The sequence below is a fragment of the Sminthopsis crassicaudata genome, chromosome 1 (assembly GCF_048593235.1).
Source record: "Sminthopsis crassicaudata isolate SCR6 chromosome 1, ASM4859323v1, whole genome shotgun sequence".
Lineage (NCBI taxonomy): Eukaryota > Metazoa > Chordata > Mammalia > Dasyuromorphia > Dasyuridae > Sminthopsis > Sminthopsis crassicaudata.
This window is the reverse complement of record NC_133617.1, coordinates 318,977,032-319,000,151: the sequence shown is the minus strand read 5'-3', so window position 1 is coordinate 319,000,151 and position 23,120 is coordinate 318,977,032. Positions and strand designations below refer to the sequence as shown.

The following is a 23,120-nucleotide window of genomic DNA, read 5'->3' as shown; positions in this document are numbered from 1 at the left end:
GTAGTTCAGGTAGAATAAAACAAACTATAATATTCTGAACAAAAGAATTGCTGAATATACCCAAGGATCTGGATTAGATTAGAATGTGTTTGGATACTAGTCGTCAGCGTGTTTTCAGGCATTTCTCTAAAAATATTCAATATAGGAAAAGAAAGGAGACATGTTTGGAGATATGCAAAGGAAGGAAGGGGGGGATTTGTGAAGGTGATTATATTGTCTTTGAAAGGTCTCCCTATGAACTCCTGGATGGGGAATGGGAAAACTAACCTACCAACAGAATTCATATGATCATTGATCACAATGAAGATGAAAAGCATACAAAATATAAAGATTGTGATTAGAATTGGGATTTTTAAAGATCTGCAGAATGAAACATTTTAATTGATGATGAGATCTAAGTTACCACTGTGACAATGGATATTTGATATGGAGTGAAAATAATTATAATAATAAAAATTTGAGAAGGTTAGAGAACTTGTTCAAAGATATGAGAAGGGTCTTTAATGGATAGCTTGCATGAAAACCAAAATAATCATCCAAATTTGATATTGCAAAAAAAATCTGTATACTGTGTAGTAGAGTATACATTCAGGTATCATTTTTTTTTTATCTTTTTCATCTGGGTGTAAATTATGAATCATGTGATTTTGGTTTAGCAACATTAGCATATTTAAAGCCTAATTAAATATATTCTATAAAGATGATCATCTTTATTCACTTGTTAAACTTTGAAGAAAAGTAACTATTTCCCAAATTATATTTATGAAATCACAAAAATCATAAATTTAGAGTTATAAAAGACTTTAGGAGTTAAAGCCTCTTATAAAGCCAGGAGAAGGAACTGAGGCACAGAAAGTTTAAATGATTTGACAAAGGTCACACAGTATTAAGTAGCTAGGTTGTGAGCAAATTTCCTCTAACTTCAAATCTAATAGTATTTCCATTGACCAATGCTATTTTACCATACCATTGACTCCCTACCATCTGCCACAACTGACAACTGACAATTTTCAATGAAAGAGTTCTAATAAAAGATATAAATGAAAGTTTTCTGATGGATTATAACTTGTCAGTTTCCTACAGCATTTAATTTTCACATACTCCAGGCTGCAGAATTTGAAAAAATAGCAAGATCATGAAGTCAGAAATTCTATCAATACAGTATAGATAGATGAAACACACTTGTTTTGTACATAGTTCTTCTTAAACTATGCTTGCAAGTAGTGAAGAACAGTCCAGTGACTTATAGATTTAGCAGGTTAGATTCAAATCCCACAGCTGTGCATGGAAAAGACATAATAATTATAATCAATGCAATAACTAGACAATTTCAGAGTAGCAAAAATGGTACAACTTCCTGAGAAATGGGATAAATTCAATATCATGCAAAAATTGGCGGGGGGGGGGGGGGGGGGGGTAATGACCAATGTGGGGATTTGTTTTGCTTGACTGTATATAGTTAGTAGTTCTTCCTCTTCCATTCCGGTTTGGAGAAGGGGATTGATTGGAAGAGAGGTAAAATAAATGCTTAATTGAAAAAAATTAAAAATTAATTATACACAATAATTTTTACCACACGCTCTATTTTGGACCCATCATAGTCACATAATAACAAAGATAGAAGTGACCTTAGAGATCATAGTTTAATTTCTTCTTTTATAGGCGGGGGGCAGGGAAGTGATGCACTTCTATCTAATCATACATCTCATGTCATGATTTGAAAGTATCAGACCTTTTTTATTCTATGTGATATGTGCCTGATAAAGGCAATTATTAAACTCTTTGTACAGGCCACTGGGGATGAAATTAAACAATCTAAAAAACACACAAGTAAAACAAAAGAACAGCCACAACACTGAATCCCTGCCTTAAAAAGCTAAAATTATTTGGGGAATCTTGGGGATGAAAACATGCAAAGAGTTATGGGAATACAAGATGTATTTACTATAAATGAAAAGTAATACCAGAGGGAAAGCATACACACTGGGAATCAAAGGAGGGAGAGTGGGAAAGGTAACTTACAGAAGGTGGGATAAATCTTGAAGAAAACCAGAGGAGTCAGAATATAGTGGCAAGAACAGAGAGCTTTCCAGGAACAGGGGACATGGGGACAAAAATTGAAAAGGAATATAGCCAAGAGATGGCGTGTTGAGTGGAATAATGACAAAAGCCAAGGTAGCTATATCACAAAATACATGAGAAAAAATATGAAGCGTAGAAAGGTAGGAAGGAGTCAGGTTAGCAAGTGTTTTAAAAGGTAAATAGAAGATTTTATATATAATTTTGGAGTCAATAAGGAACATGGATAGAACTGCACTTTAGGAAGATAATGTTGACAGCTGTGTGGAGAAAGGACTGTATTGAGGAGACACAAAACAGGAAGACCATAATCCAAGTGTGAAGTCATAAGAACCGAAACCAAGTAAAGGCTATATGAATGGGAGTGAGAGGAGAAGAGGAACATAAATGAAAGATATGAAGATAGAAACCTCCCCCTATAAGTTATCTGCAAAGGCAATATTTCATGTCTTGCATTCTTTTTTGCTTTAATACTCAGTAGACACCAATATAATCCTTGTACAATGAATCTGATTTTTTTTTTCCCCATTTTAACTACATGACTAACTTTCATAAATTTTTGTAGGATATTTTGAAACAATTGCCACTGTTACATGTAAGAAGAATTAAACTTTTTCTGCTAGTCTCAGAGGACATACTGAAAAATGATGGGTGGAAATTGTAGGTAGGTATATTTAGGCTTGAGAGAAGAACAAAAGTCCTTAAAATCAGAGATGATAAAAAGAACTACCTTCTTTTCCCCTAGAGGTCTTGTTTTCAGATATGCTATCTTAGAGAGTTTTTCTATTTCAGTATGAATATGACTAAAAAGATTTATGAAATCCCTTTCAACTCGAATATCCTGGGAAACCAGGAATGGATTATTACTGTCACCAGAAAAGAATGATGAGATTACCCACATGGATGAGATTAAAAGTCCAACAAAATAGAAATAGACTTACCACCAATCTCCAAGTAAGAGAAATTTAAGACTAAAAGTATTTGTAATTGTAGACTAAAAATATGTAATATTTTAAAAGTGTTATAACAATATGCCATCAACATTACATTTTTGATTGTACTATTTTTAAAAATGTATTTTCTCTTATTCATCTTTTATTCCAAAACCTCAATGGAGCTATCCTTTACCTTTTCTTTTCTTCCTCATCTTCTCTGAACCCACATAAGCATACACACATATATATGCATACACATGGGCATATACATACATACACCTACATGCATCCTGCATGCCCAGTAGGAATAATTACAAATATTTTCAAACAACTAAACCCAATCTCATTACTCAATTCACAGTGGCAAGTGCCCCTGTTATGAAACTATTTTGACAAAGGCTCTTTGCTGGGAAATTTAAAACCATCTTTTGACAAATAATTATATATTTACAGCACTTATATAAGTTGAAAAAAATGTAAACAATTTTTTCAGGAATTTGCTTAGAAGGTAGAATTAATTTCTTTGTGGTATAACCATACAACAATTAGTGACAAATTTGAGAATTATTTTATGTGATTTTTATGATATTCATACTTGAACATTATCATACTGATTTGATTACTTTCTTGATGCAATGATGTGGCTAAAATGTCTTGGGCATTAATAACATAAAATTTGTTTTCATCATGACAGTACATAATTTTTCTTTTTTTTTTTCTTTTTTTTTTCCCTGAGGCTGGGGTTAAGAGACTTGCCCAGGGTCACACAGCTAGGAAGTGTTAAGTGTCTGAGACCAGATTTTGAACTCCGGTCCTCCTGAATTCAAGGCTGGTGCTCTATCCACTGCGCCACCTAGCTGCCCCCATAATTTTTATTAATGGTATCATATTTTCTTCAGTATTCTCTCTTGTTCATCCTACCTATAAAACTATTTGTTTCCATGTATTCAGAGGCGTGACATACAGACATGAGCCATATTTCCATTTAGTATGGATCTTCATTAATCATTTTTACATTCTAAGTAAGTATTTCATTCAATACTGTGAGTATATAAATTGCTAATCTTAACAAAGTACAAACTGCTTTTCCTTCTCCAAATCATGTGGGTGAAATTCATTGTTCTTGCTCAGATGTGTTTTACCTTTTTTGACCTAATTTGAGGTTTTCTTGGCAAAGATATTGGATTGGTTTACCAGTTCCTTTTCCAGCCAATTTTACAGATTTATTGAGACAAATAGGGCTAAGTGATTTCCCAAGGCATCACACAGCTATTAAGTATCTGAGATGGGATTTTTTTAACTTCAGGAAGATGAGTCTTCCAGATTCCAGCCCAGTGCTATATCCATTGCGACCAAGCTGCCTGTGGACAAGGTTAGTTGTACTTCTTAAATACTACTCTGTGCCAGGCACTATTTTAAACACTAAGGGTAAAATGCAATAAATGAATATAAATAAATACTAGTACTTATGCAGTACCAGCATGCACTTAAAAGTAGGGGAAATGGGTACAATCATTGCATCAGCCTAAATTCAAATGGAATTATGAGAATTCCCCTTTTATCTCAGTAACTAATGAATCCCCTACAACAGACACATTATTTGAAATCATATGGTATATTTTTTTAATAGAACCAATAGCCATCTTTTACATACATGTAAGTTCAAATAGTGTGATTTCAAATATATGAGGCCACTGTGAGGAATTTATTATACACAAAAATTAGGATCTTGATTGGATTAATCTTTCTATATTTTTTCCTTCATAATACCAAGTGTAATCTTATATTTTGCTTCATTAGTCAAGAAATGCTAGGGTTGGAAATAGGTCAGATATTCAATTCCCCTATCTTTTGAACAAAATATAAATAAATTAATTGAATCTTTTTTCAGATTACCCCACAGAAAGAGAGCCTCCAGAATATTACCTTGATAAGGTTGATAAGGAATAATTTGTTGCTTTCCCAACAATAATAAATCCAATATTCATTGTTTGCCTGCTTATTTGTTTTGTTCAGGTTTTGTCTAAAGAAAAGTAGATGGCCTTCAGTTCTCAGAGAAAACTATTTCCTTTTATGTTATTATTTTGGAAAAGAGGGAGCATTTTAATGTATACCTTAATGTTAAGATAAAATATTTCTCTAAAAATTGTGGACTTTTGCATATTGAATTTCATACTAGCATGTTTATTTCAATTTATTTCAAATGTGAGGAGAACAACTGTGATATTTTGGCATACAATATTTTTTAAAGAAAAGAAAAACCTTTGAATTATAAATAGATGGATTCCAGAAATTCTTTTTTATTCCCAAAGTAATTAGAAGTCAGCATGTCACTATTGCTCCTTGACATGAAGTCAATGTCTTTGTTCTATGTCCTCTTTATCTCTGAATACTGTATCACCTTCTCAACAAAGGGCAACATTTACCACTTTAATAGATAAGAGTTTCAATAGGCACTTTAGTGGAATTAAGAAAAAAATCTACCACTCTTCCACCATGATGCCAGAAAGCTATCTTCTTTCTAGGTTTTCATGTCATTTAATTGTAGCTAATAGGCCTGAGCTCATCTCAGTGTTTCCAAAATACAAAATAAAACAAAAGAAAAAAAAAAAAAAAAAAAAAGGAAAAAGGGAGAGTGGGGAGGGACATATTATAGTATTTATCTTCTGTTTTCAGAATCAATCCAAATTGACAATATGATAAATATAGTAATTTCCTGGAAACCAAGTAATCAAAGTAATCTTGTCCTATAAAGTTTGGGTGTTGTATCTGTTCTCCCACCCACCCACCCCCAACTGTAGTTTCTTTTAAATTTCTCCTCTTGGTTCAATGTTAACCTCGCCACCTAGGTGACTTTGTCAGAGTTATAACTTTCTTCCTCTCCAAACATGTCTGCCAAGACTTTAAAGCGTGGTCCCCAGTCAGTCAGATAGTCATAATCCTGGTCTGCTTCTGTAGTGCGTGAGTCTATGGAGCTGAGGGACTCTGCTACAGATCCATTGCCTTCATAGGCATATGTTGCCAATGAATCATATGGAGGTGCTGTGGGATCCACATCATTTTCCTGTAGCCTTTGATTAATGAAATCTCTTATATCTGTGTTATCTTCCACTGGTGGTCTCTGACGAGGTAAACAGAGAGTGTCTGGTTTTATATCCCTGCGTATTTTGTTATCTTCAATCACTTTTGGATTTCTCAGGGCACCAATGTCGAAAGCCTGAGTATCCTCCTCCCCACCTCCTTCATCATCATAATGGATAACATTGTCTCTGATGTCTTCTTTAGAGGTCATCAGGGTGTCTTTTTTCTTCTGCCTTCGCAGGGCTATATACAACACAACAATGGCTGAAACGAGACAAGAATTGTATTTTGAGACAGACAAGAAAGTTCAACTTTTGGCTGAAATGTCAATACAATCCTTCAGGTGAACACTAAAGAAACCCAGTTTCTTTAAAATACTCCCTATTATTATTCTATAATGTACAGTCTCTGTAACTAACCAGTTATTTTCTATTTATTTTCTTATTTATATATTAAATCCTCATTTCCTTTGAGTACTTTGCATTGATGCCCTTAACTTGCAGTTGCCTAATATGATAGCACTTATAGAAGGCAATAACATTTTAGTTTAATATTTCAGTAAAGTTTTTGTGATAATTTTTTAAAAATTAAATAGGTACTTGATTTTCAATTCAGCTATAGACCTAAAATTGTAGAGCTAGAATAATGAGAACTTTAATTTAGACTGATCAGTTAGTTTTCACCCAGGGACACAATATTTCTAAGAGCATCATAATTTTCCAATAAATAGGGCAACATTAAATATGTCCATACTTTGGAAGGGAGTAATTTGAGTCAATCAGATGTGTATGGGTTACAATATTAAGAGAGAATGAAGACCCTCTGAGTATCCAAATAAAAGAATGTTAAAATCAATTAATCAGAAGTGTATTGGTAAAGATTTAACAATCTCTCTTTCTGTATCTTTCTTCTTTCCTCTCTCTCTCTCCCTTTTCTCTTTCTCTCTTTCTCCCTATCTCTCTTTATATTTATATATAAATAAAGTATATGTGTATGTGCATGTATGTATATATGTTTGTGTGTGTTTCTATATTTGTATATAAATAGATACAATTTTAAGTTCAGTCTTCATTATTAACATTTTCTCTATCATTTTATTAAGTTTATACAATAAGCAAAACAATAAATCAAGCTCTCATTTAAATGATTTCCTGATTTGGAGTTGAAAAGGTTCATACTGAAAATTTCATAATCAACTGCTTTCCTAACTCACTTCTGGCTGGGACAGGGAAATATAAAAGTGTATCTTTATCTTTTTCATCATACTTTGAATGATTTATTTACCTAACAAAGAGTCAGGCTGAGAAATGAAGAAGATAAGGGAATTGGCATAAAGAAACTAAATTTCAAAACTATTTTATAATGGAGACAATCAAGTAGAAAGTCATCCATGTAGGATGTATCTGGCTCCTGAATCTGTTCTGTTGCTTTGAAGCTTTGAGAGAGAAGAAAAAAAGGAAGATAGGGAGGAGAGAAGACAATTCCTGGTTGAGATCCCTACTGCCACTAAGGCATGGATCCTTATTCTTTATGAGGATCCACAGTAATAATTTAAGCCAGGATTTCATCTGACCTCAAAGTTGAAGATCTGGAGATTACAGGCCTTTCCCAAGTACAAATCAAAAGGGGAAATTAGCAGGCTGACTACATAAGTAGAGACAATGGACGAAGAGAAGTACAGGTTTGGGAAGAGTGTCTGCAGTAGAAAAAGGACTAATGTTGGAGTTTAAGGATTTGGGTTCAAATTTTGCTAATACCAATGTAGTTTTTATCAAGTCATTTAGATCTCTGAGGTTCCTCCCAGGTCTATGATACAAATTCATATGATATGACTTTGAAGAGATACTAATAGAAGAGGGGATCTAAATGGTAAGAAAGGAATTTATGGAACAGTGAATCCCAAAATAAAAGAGAGATGATTTGTACTTTTGAGTAAATGCTTTGAATTTAAGTTAAATGTTTTCTCTGGCTGATTATCCAAGGCAAACCTATTAGTGGGGCTTGTGATATCAGGAGCACAGATTCCCAAAAATACTTGATCCCTTGGGTAGTTGATATCTTGCATAGTTATCCTTTTGGGGTACCTTCCAATCTTACATTCCAAGATTAGGTTCCTCTAAGAAAGTAAAATCACAGATTCAAGTTGATCTAAGCATCTTCAATTCCAGTGATTTATAATATTCATCACTATCTCTAGTTTGGGGATCAGCTAAAATACTGGCCTAAGTTTCAACTATTCAATTTCAGAAAGAATGAAAACTTAACACCAAGTACCACCAGAATTCTAGAGCCTGCCATCTCCAAATCAGAATCCCTACTCTTTTGCATTTGCTATTTCAATTAAGCAGCTGGCTCCCACACCACTGAACTATTCTGTTCACAACATCCTTGGTAGAGAGTTGGCAATAAGGAAATAATTCTTCCCCACTACCTCCTACTTACTGTACTGTTTAAGAGGCACAAAGAAATGGTGAATTATAAGAAGTAAATTTTTCCTTCCTGTCCTTTTTCCTTTCCTTTCCTTCCTCCTGGCTCTAGACTGCCTTCAGTTTTCAGTTTCTCCAGACCCAAAAGGCAAATCCATTTCCTGAGTCAATATTATCTGAGTGTGACCCTTTCAAATGCAAATAGTTTCCATAAAAGTACAACATCCTTAAAAGGTTTGAAGTCTTCCACTTATTCAGTACTTTCTGAAATTTCATCCATATACCAAGGAATGAATTTATAAAATAGTCACTAATTAATCACCCTGATCACCACTGCCCTACAGCCTAGGAATTGCATCCACCTTCATATTGAAATGTCTGATTCAAACTGTGTGTTCTGTTATATTGAAAATAAGTTCCTATGGTTAGTATCTAGGCTTTTTGAAAATCTGGAGAAGATCCCCACCTAGTGTTAGAGTTGTGAAGCTACAAAAATGTTATAAAACTAGGACTTCTGGAAATACATTCCCTAATTAATCAACTTCATTTCTAGTTTTTTAGCCCTGTTTCATTTTTTTTTAAATGTTTCCTTGAATAATGAAGGGATACATGCATCAGACAATTCATTTTCTACAAAATTAAAAAAAAAATTGTTGTAAATATCTAATTTATATGGCCCAAAATGAAAAGAACACAAATCATGTCTAGGAAAGGGAAAACAAAAAAAAGTATCTCTTCTATGCAGTATGAGTCCATTGTCAACCATATTGGGGATTTGCCTGAACAATGATACTTGTATATAACAACATAACTGAAGTTAGATGGAAAGGGATAGAATAAATTATATACATACATACATATATATATATATATATATATATATATATATATATATATATGTGTATATATATATATATATATATATATATATATATATATATATATATATATATATATATATATATATATATGTCATCAAAACTGAAATGCCAATCTTTGACATTGCACCTCATGACAAGAGGTAGGAAGGGGAAGTTAAAAAGACTTTCTTTAAATTTAAATGGAGGGAAGGGATAAAAGTTAACATAGTTTCACTATAGTATTCCAATTGTTTCAACAATGAACAATTTTATTCATTGTTATAATTCAAAGTTGCAGGCCTCTGGGGGTTGAACACAACTACAGAGAGAGAAAGAGACAGACAGAAACACAGAGCAACACAAAGAGGAGAGAGAGAAACAGAGAGAGAGAGAGACAAAGAGAAAGAGACAGAGAAAAGAGACGGAGACAGAGGGACACAGAGAAAGAGGCTGAGACTTTTTGAATCAGGTAGTAAATTAACAAATGAAAAGAAGACCTATGAATATACTAGCTTCAAAAAGGATATAAGCTTCTGAAACCAACTTCCATTCAATGTCTGGAAGTCACAATAGAAAGTATTTACTCTAATACCCTTCCTCTTCAGAAATTTTTGTGTTGCTTTGTTCCAGAGTTTAGAGCACTCCCTGGTATTTAGTGGGCTTTTTATAAATAATGATTGACTTGGTTGGCTTTTTTATGAGAAAGATGGAAAATGAATGAGCAATTACTGCTAACTGACAGTTCCAAATAACTGTTTGAGAAAGAACTTCATTCCAGTCTTTTCTTTCTGTTTACATTCACTATGAATGTAACTATTTTCTGGAACAAACATATGCTTACAGATTATTTATTTTCTGAGCATTTAGTGTTAAGAATATTGGCTAGTTCTCCAATGGAAGATTTATGAAAAGTCCTAGACATAAATTTCCTGATTGCAGTGTCATGAAAGGACCTCAATCTGTATAAGTGGAGAAAGCATCTACACTGATAAGATCATGAATCCATCCACAAAGATATAATTAGAAAATAAACTCAAAAAACATTGTGTAGCATGAAAAATGTATGGGATTGTCTGTCATGGGGGAGGGAGGGGGGGATAATTTGGAAAAATGAATACAAGGGATAATGTTATTTTTTTAAAAATTGCTCATGCATATATACTGTGGAAAAAAAATTCTAAATTAAAAAAAAACAAACAAACAAAAAAAAAAAACATTATGTGGGGGTGGGGGTGGGTGTAGGTATAGGTGTTATAAAGACTTTCATTGAGAAAGGAACAAAAAAGCCATACTACTTCAGACCACTAAAAGGGACCCATTGGGTATCTTGTCCAAACCTTTCATTTTAGGATGGGTTAAAAAGCAAAAGGAACATATATTCATTAAGTACCTACTATATGTCAGGCATTATGCTAAGCACTTTTTTACTGATATAATCTTATTAGTCCCATTTTACAGTTGAAACATTGAAGCTAAAAGTTGCACAGAGACACAAGGGTCATAGCTGAAATGTGCCTGAGTTTGGATTTGAATTCAGATTTTTCTGACTCTAGGTTTAGTCAGTGCTCTATCCACTTGGGCACTGAATATCTTTCCCAAATTTGTAGAGATAAGTAGCAGACTTTGGAACTTCAATCCAAATGTTCTGACTCCTAGCCTTCAGTTCCTTTTACTACACCAATCTATTTCAAAAAATCAAACAACAAAACTTTATTAATGATACTATTTATTGTTGGAGAGGTTTAAAATCTGAACTTCATGCCTTTTTATTTCCCTGTGTCCTGAAAGAAGTACTAGATTTCATTAGTATTTATTGCACACTAAGAAAACATCAACTCTGAATAGTTCTCTAGGTAAAGCAAATGTGAAATTAAAGTAACTTACAAGCTAAAGTGACAGAGGTGGGTAAGGGAAGATGTAGTGGGGGAGAGAAAAATGAAGTGACATGAGGATAGAGAAAAAAAATTAGGAAAAGTGTGAAATTAACCTACCTAAAAGAATAACTATACAAAGTAAGATTGCAATCAAAGCACCAGTGCTGAGTCCTACAGGTAGAAAAATTGCCTCCACGTTGCAAGACAAGATGGTACCATCAGAATCACACCTACAGACTCGAATAGTCATTGTATTTGTGCTGCTCTGGACTGGGTAACTGCTGTCCTCGATCACCACTGGGAGAAAATAAAACTCTTGCTGCCTGCGGCTGTATCCATTTCTTCTAGTTTCAATTCCAGCTGTGTTGTCTACAAAACATGACATTTGTGACACAATGGTTACAATAGACTTCTTTAATATAGTAAAGTTAGTGCCTGTTAAACAAGAGCAAGTTGTTCTTAAGACAGTGAATTTATTTTTATTTTTGCAGTTTCTCACAAACCTTGTTCTATTCTTATCAATTCTGTCAAATTCAAATCCAAATCATATGTAATCTAAGTAATCTTTTAGGGAGAAAAAGCATTTCTATTTTTATCTATTAATCCTTCTTGGCAAGACAGCTCAAATTTCAGAGGAGAAGAGAAAATAAAAAGAAAAGTTGTCCTTTATTTATTAACTAAGAAATGAATTACAGTGAAATAGTTCTTTTTGGCTTTTCTTGTTGAAATTTTGTCAGGGGAATAATATTTTTGTTGAACATTTTTCATCCCACAAAACAGCAGGTTAAAACAAAGTGTGAATCCCCATAAAGGTATTCTTGCTATGAACTGATGATTAAAAATATAACAAGAATGGACTGAACACTTGAGAATGATACTTGATGTGATCCAGTTCCCAAAATATCACTCCCTCTTTTCCCAGTAGGGATCAGGTGTCATTATTTTTTTCTCATCTGAATAGATACTTTCATTTTTATGCTTCAGTAAAATATGGACATTTGGAAAGCAAAGAAATAAAGTGACTTCATGAGATAAAGGCTCTAGATAAGTGTGTGTATGTATGTGTATATACACATATAAATCATCATCATTTAAATAATAATCACAACTTGATATGAAATATATAAATAAAGAAAATTAGAATAGAAAGAGTCCTTAGAGACCTTCTTTCCAATATCTTTATTTCCAAATTTCCAAAACAAACTAAGGCCTTGAGAAAGGAGAGGACTTGTACAAGATAAAACAAAATTAGTTTGGAGAAAGTACAACTAAAACTCCAACACAGTGCTTTCTCCCCAATATAACATTGCTTTTCTTTAAAGGAGTTTCTATATACACAAAAATAGAAAATTACCAAAATTATTTCTGCAATTTTAGTCAGTAGGATATTTTAACTTGATCATCTGGGAAATTCAGGCAACACATTTAATTATCTCAGTTTTCTGTATATTGCTGCATGTGTTGGAATAACTTTAGTGTTTATATGCTATTGTTTGATTCTGGTAGATTTAAGAACTCCAATGTTTTAATAAGAGGTCTGAGACTCTATTACCATAGCTATGCATAACATTAACACTGAGATAAAAGGTAATGGAGTTTCAACGAATTTACATATTACAAAAGTTTTCCATGAGATAAATGATAATATTGAGAAGAATTGCTTATACTTTTTGTTTTAGACATATTTTAGTCAAGCAACTTAGTTGTTGACAAATTTCTGTATATTCATTTATTTATCTGTACTTAACTACACATATACATATCTACAATATGTATATATCTGGGTATACATAGAAATATTATATGTTTTATTTAAAACATATAAATTGCCCACCATGTGCTCAATATTATGCTAAGTCTGTGGAGGATAAAAATAAGCATAAAACATAATCTTTACCCTGAAAAAAATTAATGCTAGACTTGATAAAATTATATTTTCTATATACATAAAATAATAATTAACACCACATATTAGTGTGAGGTCACTGAAAATAGATCTATAGACAATAACTCCTCAAAAGAGTAGCTCATAGTAAAGGAAAATCATTGTGTCGTGGAGAATAATTATTATTATAGTAATTTCTCTAGTACTGATCAGTCTTCTTATTCTGCTACAAAGGTCAAGAGATGAGAAATAGTCTGTTATTACTTAGATTAATTATAAACAATATATCTCTATAAGAGCAAATGTCTTTCTAGTAACTTAAAAAACAGATTTAGTGTTGTATTTTCTAAATAAAGCCAATGTTTAATTATAAACCAAATTATAAACCAAAGTTTGTACAAGTTTTCCAAAAAACCTTCATCATTTTAAAAACCACTGTTAGATTCCAGAAATATAGAGCAGAACCAAGAAGATGAAGTAGCAGGGAGCAGTACAGTGAACTGCTCTTCAAAACTCCTCTACTCAGATCTAGAAAAGACACCAGATCAAATCCTCATGAGAAAATACAAGAAAATGTCACAGTGCATCATTTTTCCAGCCTCAATCAGCATAGGCAATCAGCCACAGAATCCATGACAGAATGTGGTTAAGACAAGCAGTGGATGGAGAGTTCAAAAATTCAGGAAGACACTATGGACTAAGGCAATGGAGGTTCCATATAGGTCAATATAGGATACAGAAACAGGTGTCATAAAACATGTTTGTCATCTGTTACTCAGTTATAGGTCACAGATGAAGCATGGGCTGTGGAAGAGGACCTATCCCTGGTGTGATATTTCAGTGTAAAGAGAGGCTACAAGCCCTATTCTGAGATGAACAATTTTAGAAGCAAATAGCAGCAGTGTGACTGACTTCAGAAGCAAAACAGGGTCTCAGTTCTAACTTCAGTCCATTCTGAAGCCTGAAAAGGAATAATCAGGATACCAAAGAGATATTGTGACTCAAAACCAGTAAACCTTATAAACTGATAGTGAGTGGCTAAATCAAAAAGCAGTCTAGTGTGGTTCATTCCCACAGCCAGGTCAAGATCAGTCATAGCTCAGACCAGGAGTAATAATCAGACTTTGTCTTATTTCATCATTTTCAGATCTCTAAAAGCTTGTAAACCTGACATTTCTCTGAAATGCTCAAAGATTCAATTTACAAAGAAAGTAATGACTGAATCATTTCAGCCTTTCCACCAGAAGAATGTCAGAGTCTAAATCTAATAACAAGTGCAAAGTAAGGAAAAGAGCTAGAAGAATGAGCAAACAACAAGAAAAAGAATGCCACTATTAAAAACTATTATGGTGTCAGAGAAACAGAAGACATAAAGAAAAAGAGATTAACTCCAAAATATCTTCAAGCAAAGTCTCAAAGAAAAACAAAACTTGAAGAAAAAGTCAACAAAAATTCCTGGATGAAATGAAAAAAGCAACTTTTATTTTTTAAGAGTTAATTTAAAAAAAAATTTAAAACTAAAAGAAAAAAATATATTAAGGAATAAGAACCATGGAAGAAATAATTGGAAAGATAGTTGACAGTTTGGAACAAAAACAACAAACTCCCTAAAAATTAGAATGGACCAAATACACATTGATGACTCCATGATACAATAAGAAATATTAAAAACAAAACCAAGGCTTAAAAATAGACAACAATGTAAGACAATGTAGCTCATATCAAAAACTAGTGATTTGGAAAACAGATCAAGAAAAAAAATATAAGAATTATTGGACTATTTAAATTCAATCACCAAATAAAATATAGATATCATATTTCAAGACTTAAAAGAAAAATACAGATTTCTTAGAATTACTGGGGGGAAATAAAAAGAATTCACTAAAAGAAACCCCAAAAGAAAAACTTCCAGGAATGACATAGTCAAAATAAAGAGTTTCCAGGTTGAAGAAAACACCCTCAAATAATGCAGATCTTATTTGAGAGAATTATTTGGGGCACTGAGAAATTAATTGACTTCTCCAGAATCACACAGTCAGTATCTGTTAATGTCTTGGAGATCAAGTCTTCCTGATTCCTTGTAAAGTTTTCTTGTACCACTGCTTTTCATTTCATGCATATATGAAGTAAGAGGCTCACCTTCCAGAAAAGGTCATTGAATCACTTGATTCATCAAAGGCCTATATCCAACTCTTTCTATAGAATTTCTATTGAATTAATATGACTGTTTTGTATTAAGCTTTGGTACTTTTTTTCCTCCATTCTGGCAATAGTGAGTTTTCACATTTTATAAATTTCAACAATTTTATGAAATGAACTAAACTCTATTATTTTATGGAGTATGTGAGAAAAGGTCACATTTAGGTAGTTAAACTTACTTCTGTAGTCATGGACTGTAAAATTGGGTTTGATGGCAGCCTCAGGTGATAATCTAAAGGAGAATTGTTGCCCAGCAGGTGAAAGATCTCGGTCTGCAGCACTGATGATCTGAATTACCTGAAACAAAGTTGAAATTAAAAATAAAGGCAGTCAGCCTTTTCAAAAGAACCTTCTTCTCAAAATTTTAATGAGCTTATTTAATGAAACTTTGCAAACCAGTTTTTTACATGCAATTTTCATAGCCAAATGTCTAAAGAGTTATATATAGTAAATAGCTGACACACTGACAGAATAGAAAGTAAAATATCTAAAGAGTTATATATAGTAAATATCTGACATGCTGACAGAATAGAAAATAATTCCTATGAAATTTGGGTTCATTTTAGTTCAGTTTAGTTGGCTCAACTAAATAAACATTTATTAAGACCCACTATAAGGCACTAGAGACATGAAGACAAAACTTGCAAACATTATAAAAGTTATGAGCTTTCAACTTACATGAAAAATAAATATGATAGTTTTAAAAGGGCATTTAATGTTCTACTTCAAGTTAAATAAAATAAATGTTTTCATCTATTTTAAATAATAAAAATCTAATAGTGAAAATTAAGAAAATTCAAGTTTTTCTATTTGCAATTTTATTATCTGTTATTGGCTCTGTCATTATGTCACTATGACTATACATCAGTCTTCAGTAATTCTCTGGTTTAGAAACAACTAGATAAATGAAAAAGAAGAACTAGAACATAAAATATGCATTAAAATGGCAAAGATGACCAAAAAAGGCAAAAGGATAAAAGCTAAAGTGGATTTAAGAAAACTGGCATATTGATGCACTGTTCATGGTTCTGTGAATGGATACAACCATTCTTAAGGAAAATTTTTAATTATACACAAAAATTTATTCAATTCTGCATAACCTTTGACCCCACTTTCTAATAGTTATAGGCAAAAGAGACTAGAGAAAGATTATAGGACCTTTTTTGGTGTCAAATAAAATAAAATGATACCCAAACACTGAGGTAAATTGATATGACAGAGAATTGTAATGTTGTGAGAAATGAAGAAATAGATGATTTCAAAAATACAAAGACTTTGAACTGATATTGAATTGAATTGGCAAAGACAAATTTGATACATGGTAAGTATGACATATGAATTTGATATGTATGATATAGTAAGTGTTGTATATGAAGTTAAAGAGTGAAGTGAGCAGAAACAGAAAAAAACATATATAATATACATCATATATATGTACATATATATCATAATGCCAATATTGTAAAAATGAATAATTTTTAATATTTTAAATGATGAAGAATGAAATGAGCAGAAATGTAGAAAATATATAAAATAAAAATATTATGAAAACAATTTTGAGAGCTGTAAGAATTTCAGTCCAAACAATGACCATTCACAATTCCAGAGGACTAATGATAAAATATGCCATATATCACAGAGAAATAATTGATTTATGACAGTAACACACAGCAGTAAAACCTATTAATAGATGAGCTCAATCCACTCTTCATAAAACCTAGAGGGAACATCCCTGGCGATAAGACCAGAAAGTAAGAGCTCATTAGTTCGATAGTTTCCATGTCAAACTCAAGTCACCTACAATTCAGTATGGAAGGAACTGTTGCTCTAAATATAAAATGTGTTCTATGGGAAAGGATATGCCCCTGAAAGAGTTACTAGGAGAGAGTTTCTAGAGGTTCAGATTATTCTTACTCACATCCAAACATAGCTCTGAATGGGCCAATGAGAAAGGTACCAAAAGAAAAATGTTTGTTAATTCTCACTAAGTAGAAAATTAACAATGGATGATATGAAGAGTGGATTGAGCTCATCTATTAATAGGTTTTACTGCTGTGTGTTACTGTCAGGTCACTAGAGAAGCAGTGAATACAATAAATTGTCTTAATCTAAAAATGGTTCCTTAATGACATGAAAATGGATAAAATTTCCTAAAGTCCTATAAAGGACTGATTTTTGCTAGGTCTTTGTAACTGAAGATACTCAGACTATAGTACTCTTACTTTGATTATTTTCATCACCTCAGAAGCCAGATCAGATTTAAAATGATGACAGATTTGGAGACAAAATTGTACGAATGCATTCACATTTTTTTCTATGTGAAAAAATTATGCCACATTTTATGTTTTGGTCACAACTAGATATGGTTTTTCTCATTGAGAAAAATTTCAATGATTCAATTAGTTACCCACAGTGTAACATAAAAATGGTACCTATCTATAATAAATAAAATTAAGAGGTCAGTTAATTATTTGACTACTACAATTAATCAAGTATTTATCTACCAATCTTAAAAAAGTTGCAGATTTGTGGAATTAAAATTTTCCCCAAAGATGCTTAGGGAATCATAATTTTCATTAAGAAAAATGTGACACTTTAAATTTACATTGTTCGTTTTGCTTATGCTTAATAAGGTAATTATAATTCACATGACTATAATATAAAAATTCTAGCATAACTAATTTGCTCATTTCCAAGACAGAATTATGTTAAACACCAACTTCTTAAAATAGGCTAAAAGACATAAACTCAAACTTTTTCAGTATTTTCAAATCAACATTTTAAACCACAAGATGAGAACAGTTCAAAATACAGTAACTGATTTTCAATAAAATATATTTTATATACAAACATAAATATATATAAATCATTTACCTAACAACCATTTAGGTGATGTAGGGGGCAGGGGGGAACACTACAATTTTCCTGAAAATAAAGCAAGCAAGTTAATTTGATGCCTCCAAAGGGGGAAAGATAGGCAAGTCTTTTTGTCTCAATAATCTCAATATTTAATGTTTGTTGATATTTCCTAGAAACTCTAGTGAAAATAGAATAACTTTCCACTGTCACTATGAAGCATTTTTAATGACCACTTAAAAGGTGACATATAGAACAATCCTTGTTTGTCCCCTAGGGGTGGCATAAAATGTATTTTGAGAAATCCTGGTGGGATGTGCTCTTTTTCTAATTGCCTTGCTGATAGTAATGATGTTTTTGTGGAGACTTTATACATCAGAGCAGGTCCATATATTGCCAGAAAGCCCTTGCTGTGAGGATTGAACAAGGTGATATAGATGCTATATTTTATCACCCTTAAAACATACATATCATTTGAGTTTATGCCTATTAGGCTAATTCAAGAAGTTTTTGTTTAAACTAATTGTATCTTGAAATTAACAAATTTATTTATGTTACAAAGTCTTGAGAATGGTGAGGATGATGAAGATAATATATTTTCTCCCCAACAGCTCCCCTTCCTTATGGAGTGTTACATAAGGATCCCTTTTTGTACTTTCCTGAGAATGGCTTATGAAGATATTTTTAACTGCTTCAACGAATCAGATGTCAATATTGGTGGAATACCTGTCCTGGCTTAGCATTTTCACACACTGCTGTCTCATATGGTACAGAAATTTCTGGAGGAAATTCATTGACATCCAGGACATTAATAAGAACGTTGACTTTGCTGGTTAGTGATGGGTTACCTATTAGAAATAAAGGAAAGGGAAAATAAAATATATCAGGAATTGGCGAGGCATTATTTGTACTACAAATGTTATTCACATATCAGAGTTTGTGTGAATGTCTTATATTTTACAAAATTTTTGAAAATCACTTGAAGAAACAAGAATGAAATGTCATTAAAATAAAATATCTGTCAATGCACAAGAAGATAGTTTCAATGTAGTAGATATTTTAAGATATCAGTCAAAGAGGCAGTATAGTGAAAAAATATTGAACAGAGACTTTTAATACCTGAATTTACTAATTCTTGACAATACCATTAACTGGTAGTGACCTTAGTCAATACATTTAATCTTTTTTGATCTCAGTTTATTTATCTGTAAAATAAAGGGATTAGGTTAGAACCTGTTGTCATACCTACAAGGCTAGAAGGGAATTTAGAGGTCACAGAAGTTGACTAACTCAATTTATAAATGAAGAAATTGAACCTTAGAGATAATAATTATCTAACCTGAACTTCAATCCAATATTGCCAGCTGCCTATTATTCATTCAAACTGTATAATCAGGAAGTATTTCTAATTTAACATATTTAAAGCAAAATTCATTATCTTTCCTACAAATGCATCCATTTCTCAAATTTTCCTATTTCAGTCAAAGCTACCACCGTTCTTCCTATATTTCAGATTTGTGACTTTGATGTTATATTGGATTGGATTCCTCATATTTTCTTCATCCAATGCATCTGACAAATTGCCAAACTGATATTTTTTACTTTTACACATTTATTATTTCTGGTTCCTTCTTCTCTATTCACCATCTTAGGTGTCATCTTAGGTCAGACCTTTATCACCTTGAACCTATATTACTGTAGAAGCTTCCTAAATTTATTTGCCTGATTCAAATATTTATCCATTTCAGACTGTATTTCACATTGCTGCTAAACACAAATCTATGTCATTCCTCTATTTTATACACTCCAATAACTTCTTTCTGCCTTTAGGATCCAGTAGCTATTACTCTGCTTAGCTTTTGAAGTCTTTCATAACCTTGGCCCAATATATCTTTCTAGTCTTTTTAATTACCCACCCCCATTCTATAATCCCAGACAAATCTGTCCTATGTACCCTCACTAAGGGTACTCCACTTCCCATTTACATGCCTTTGCACTAACTGTCTCCATGCCCAGGATATTCTTCCTTCTCATTTCCATCTAGAAGAAAGTATCCTTTCTATTAAGATGCAGCACAAGTACAATATTCTTACATGAACCTTTTACTGATCCCTTAGTGACTCCTCTTCTAAACCACCTTTATACTACTTTATAATTATTAGTATTTATCCTCTTTCTATTTAATATTCATTATATACCCATATGCCACATACATTATATGTATGTATGCAAATACATATATACACACATACACACACACATATATATATGAAATCATATATATGTGTGTGTACATATGCTCCAATATCCTTGCTAAGAAAACTCCATAGACAGTAGGATCCACAGTCACAATGAGTCAGATAGGCCTGAAAAACTGAATAGCAACAATACATAGACACATTTGTGTGCATGTATGTATGTATGTGAACACATATACATATATGTTCACACACACACAAATGTGTGTATCTATGCTTTCCCCTTTCCTATTAGAACATAAGCTCTTGATAAATTGAGATGGTTTCCTTCATGAGAACTAACAAAGAGCCTAGCAAATAATGAGTGCTTAATAGTGATTGCTTAGTGTTACACAGCTAGTAAGTGTTCTGAGGTAAGATTTTAACTCAGGTCCCTAGTTTCAGGATTCTATTATACCATGCTGTCTCTTTCAGGCAGATCTTTATGGGTTCTTCCAGCTCTAAAATTCTATATAACTTTTCCCCCACAATAAATTTTCTGCATTCTGTATTATCAGAAGTTTTAAAAGTAAAAACATCCCCATATATTTAACAAATTAAAATTACCCCCAAATTTCCTTGGTCTCCAAAACAAAGACATTATAGTTATCTTTGAATTTGTTTTAAGTAGTTTGAAGTGTATATGTATATTCTATATTAAACAAACAAACAAAAAAGATTGCTGGGTATAAAGCCTGGGGGGGGAAAACTGCTTCTTAAGCAGTGACTTAAGAAACTGTCAGGGGTTTTACACAGGTGATTTCTGTTATCTTCCAGTGTAATTAGCACCAAATAACCTTCTGTTCTGTGTTGTACTACCTGGAAGGCATTTTCTGGGTGACCTCTGGGGCAAACTGCAGTTTTTAAATTTTGGTGTTGCAGGAAGGGAATAGCCTCATTATTTGTTTGTTAGACATAGAAACCTACCTAGTGGTCTAGTATGAGGAAAATTGGTCCAAGTCAATTTTGTTAAGGTCATTTAACCTTGCTTCTGGCACCAGTACCTTGATTTTATCAGTGCTAGAGATGGATAAAGATCAGACTTTTGGGGATTCAGTGTCTCCTAACAAAGCCAAAAAATAGAATGTTTCTTGTTGAGTTCTCATTAACAGATAAATTTGAGTACTCCAAAGAAATACATTCTGTTCACACAGAATACAAATGAAAACACAATGACAATAATTATCTGGTTCCTTGTAAAGACAACTAAAACAGACACAAAAATATGTGTGTATGTGTGTGAAAGCATTACATTATGTCTATGTGTATGTATGTGTGTTATGTTTGTATGTATTTATTTTTCACACAAATAAACCAGCCTGCTTCCTCATATATTTTTAGCTGGAAAATATTAAACTCACTCTTCATTTTATACATGTAGATCAAGTCACAGATTCATAAGAGCATAAATGTGTGTTCACTTGGAAAATAAATATTTTTTAGAGAAGTTGATGTTAAGGTAGTCAAGAATTTTTAATAAAATATTTGAAGTGGCATAAGTGCTCATGTTTATCTCAGAAAGCTTTTTGGAAATCTAGCTAGCTAGCTATAGTTGTCTGCTTCTGATGGGAAACTTTGCCAATTGTGGCTCCTCTCCTTTCTCCCAATAACAAAATTAATACATATGAAATGTGTGTATAAATGTATATATATATATATATATGTGTGTGTGTGTCTATCTATATTATATACATAAACCTATAGGAATGTGTGTGTATTTTTCTGCGTGTGTATCTTGATATATTTTGACTCTATCTATATGAAATTAAACAAGTAAATTAATCTTTGTCTCCTATACAAAATGAATCAAGTGAATTAGAAAATCTTGGTAATCTATTAGACAATCTCTATAATCTCTTGTAGCTCTATTAATGCCTGTATGAAACTGTACACACACACACACACACACACACACACACACACACAGATTTTTTAGAGAATCAGCATCATAGGCCAATTATAAAATCTGCCACATAGTAATCACTCTATAACTCTTTGTTATTGTCATTATTAATTTCGTGATTTTATTATGTTCTTAAAGAGTTTGCTATCACTACTAAAGTCTGTGTTAAATTAATTATTATAGAAATTAAGAGATTTTGAAAAAAATATATTCCCACAGGAAAGAGTGCTTTTCTTAGGAAAATAATGGAAATTACCAGTTCAACCAAAAGTACTTACTTCTAGATTAGTTGTATTGGAATTTGGTTGCTGTGTCCCTGTAACTATACCTGTATCAATAATCACACTGTGAACTCTCTTCTCTCCTAGAATTGTAAACTCCTTACCCTATTCATATTTCAACTTTGCACTACGCTGAATTTATATTTTTACCTAAACCTAGTTGTAAATATATATAATCATCATTCATATTTCTTTTCATTTAGTTAGGGATTGAGATTATGAGATCTGTTTGCATGGCACTGTGCAGTTCTCTCCTTATATAAAAAAAGTGACAAAATATATCTTAGATTTACAAAGTATTTGGATAATCCTTCAAAAGTTCTAATAGCTCCAAGTAAAGGCACATTCAAGACATGGAAATAATAACCCATGTAAAGGTAAAGAGATAGGTTATGGATTGTTTGATCTGTGCAATGACAAATAGACTAGGGTAACTGGAAAATAGTCTAAAAAGTCACTTGTAATAAACTTAAAAAGATAAACTAGATTCTGGGACAGTCAGAT

At 32.3% G+C, this 23,120-nt stretch overlaps 1 protein-coding gene across 9 annotated transcripts in view; it reads right to left on the bottom strand.

Moving 5' to 3' along the window:
- Window positions 1-5,809: 5,809 nt before the first annotated feature.
- CDH12 (cadherin 12) overlaps window positions 5,810-23,120 on the bottom strand; it is a 1,341,561-nt gene continuing 1,324,250 nt past the window's right edge. For all 9 annotated transcript variants that reach the window (XM_074279079.1, XM_074279078.1, XM_074279081.1 and 6 more), the window contains 4 exons: window positions 18,922-19,043; window positions 15,519-15,636; window positions 11,373-11,624; window positions 5,810-6,359 (listed from right to left, as the gene is read on the bottom strand). In XM_074279079.1, the coding sequence (XP_074135180.1) occupies window positions 5,860-6,359; window positions 11,373-11,624; window positions 15,519-15,636; window positions 18,922-19,043 (992 nt within the window). In that variant the 3' untranslated portion in view covers window positions 5,810-5,859. The remainder of the gene's footprint in view (window positions 6,360-11,372; window positions 11,625-15,518; window positions 15,637-18,921; window positions 19,044-23,120) is intronic.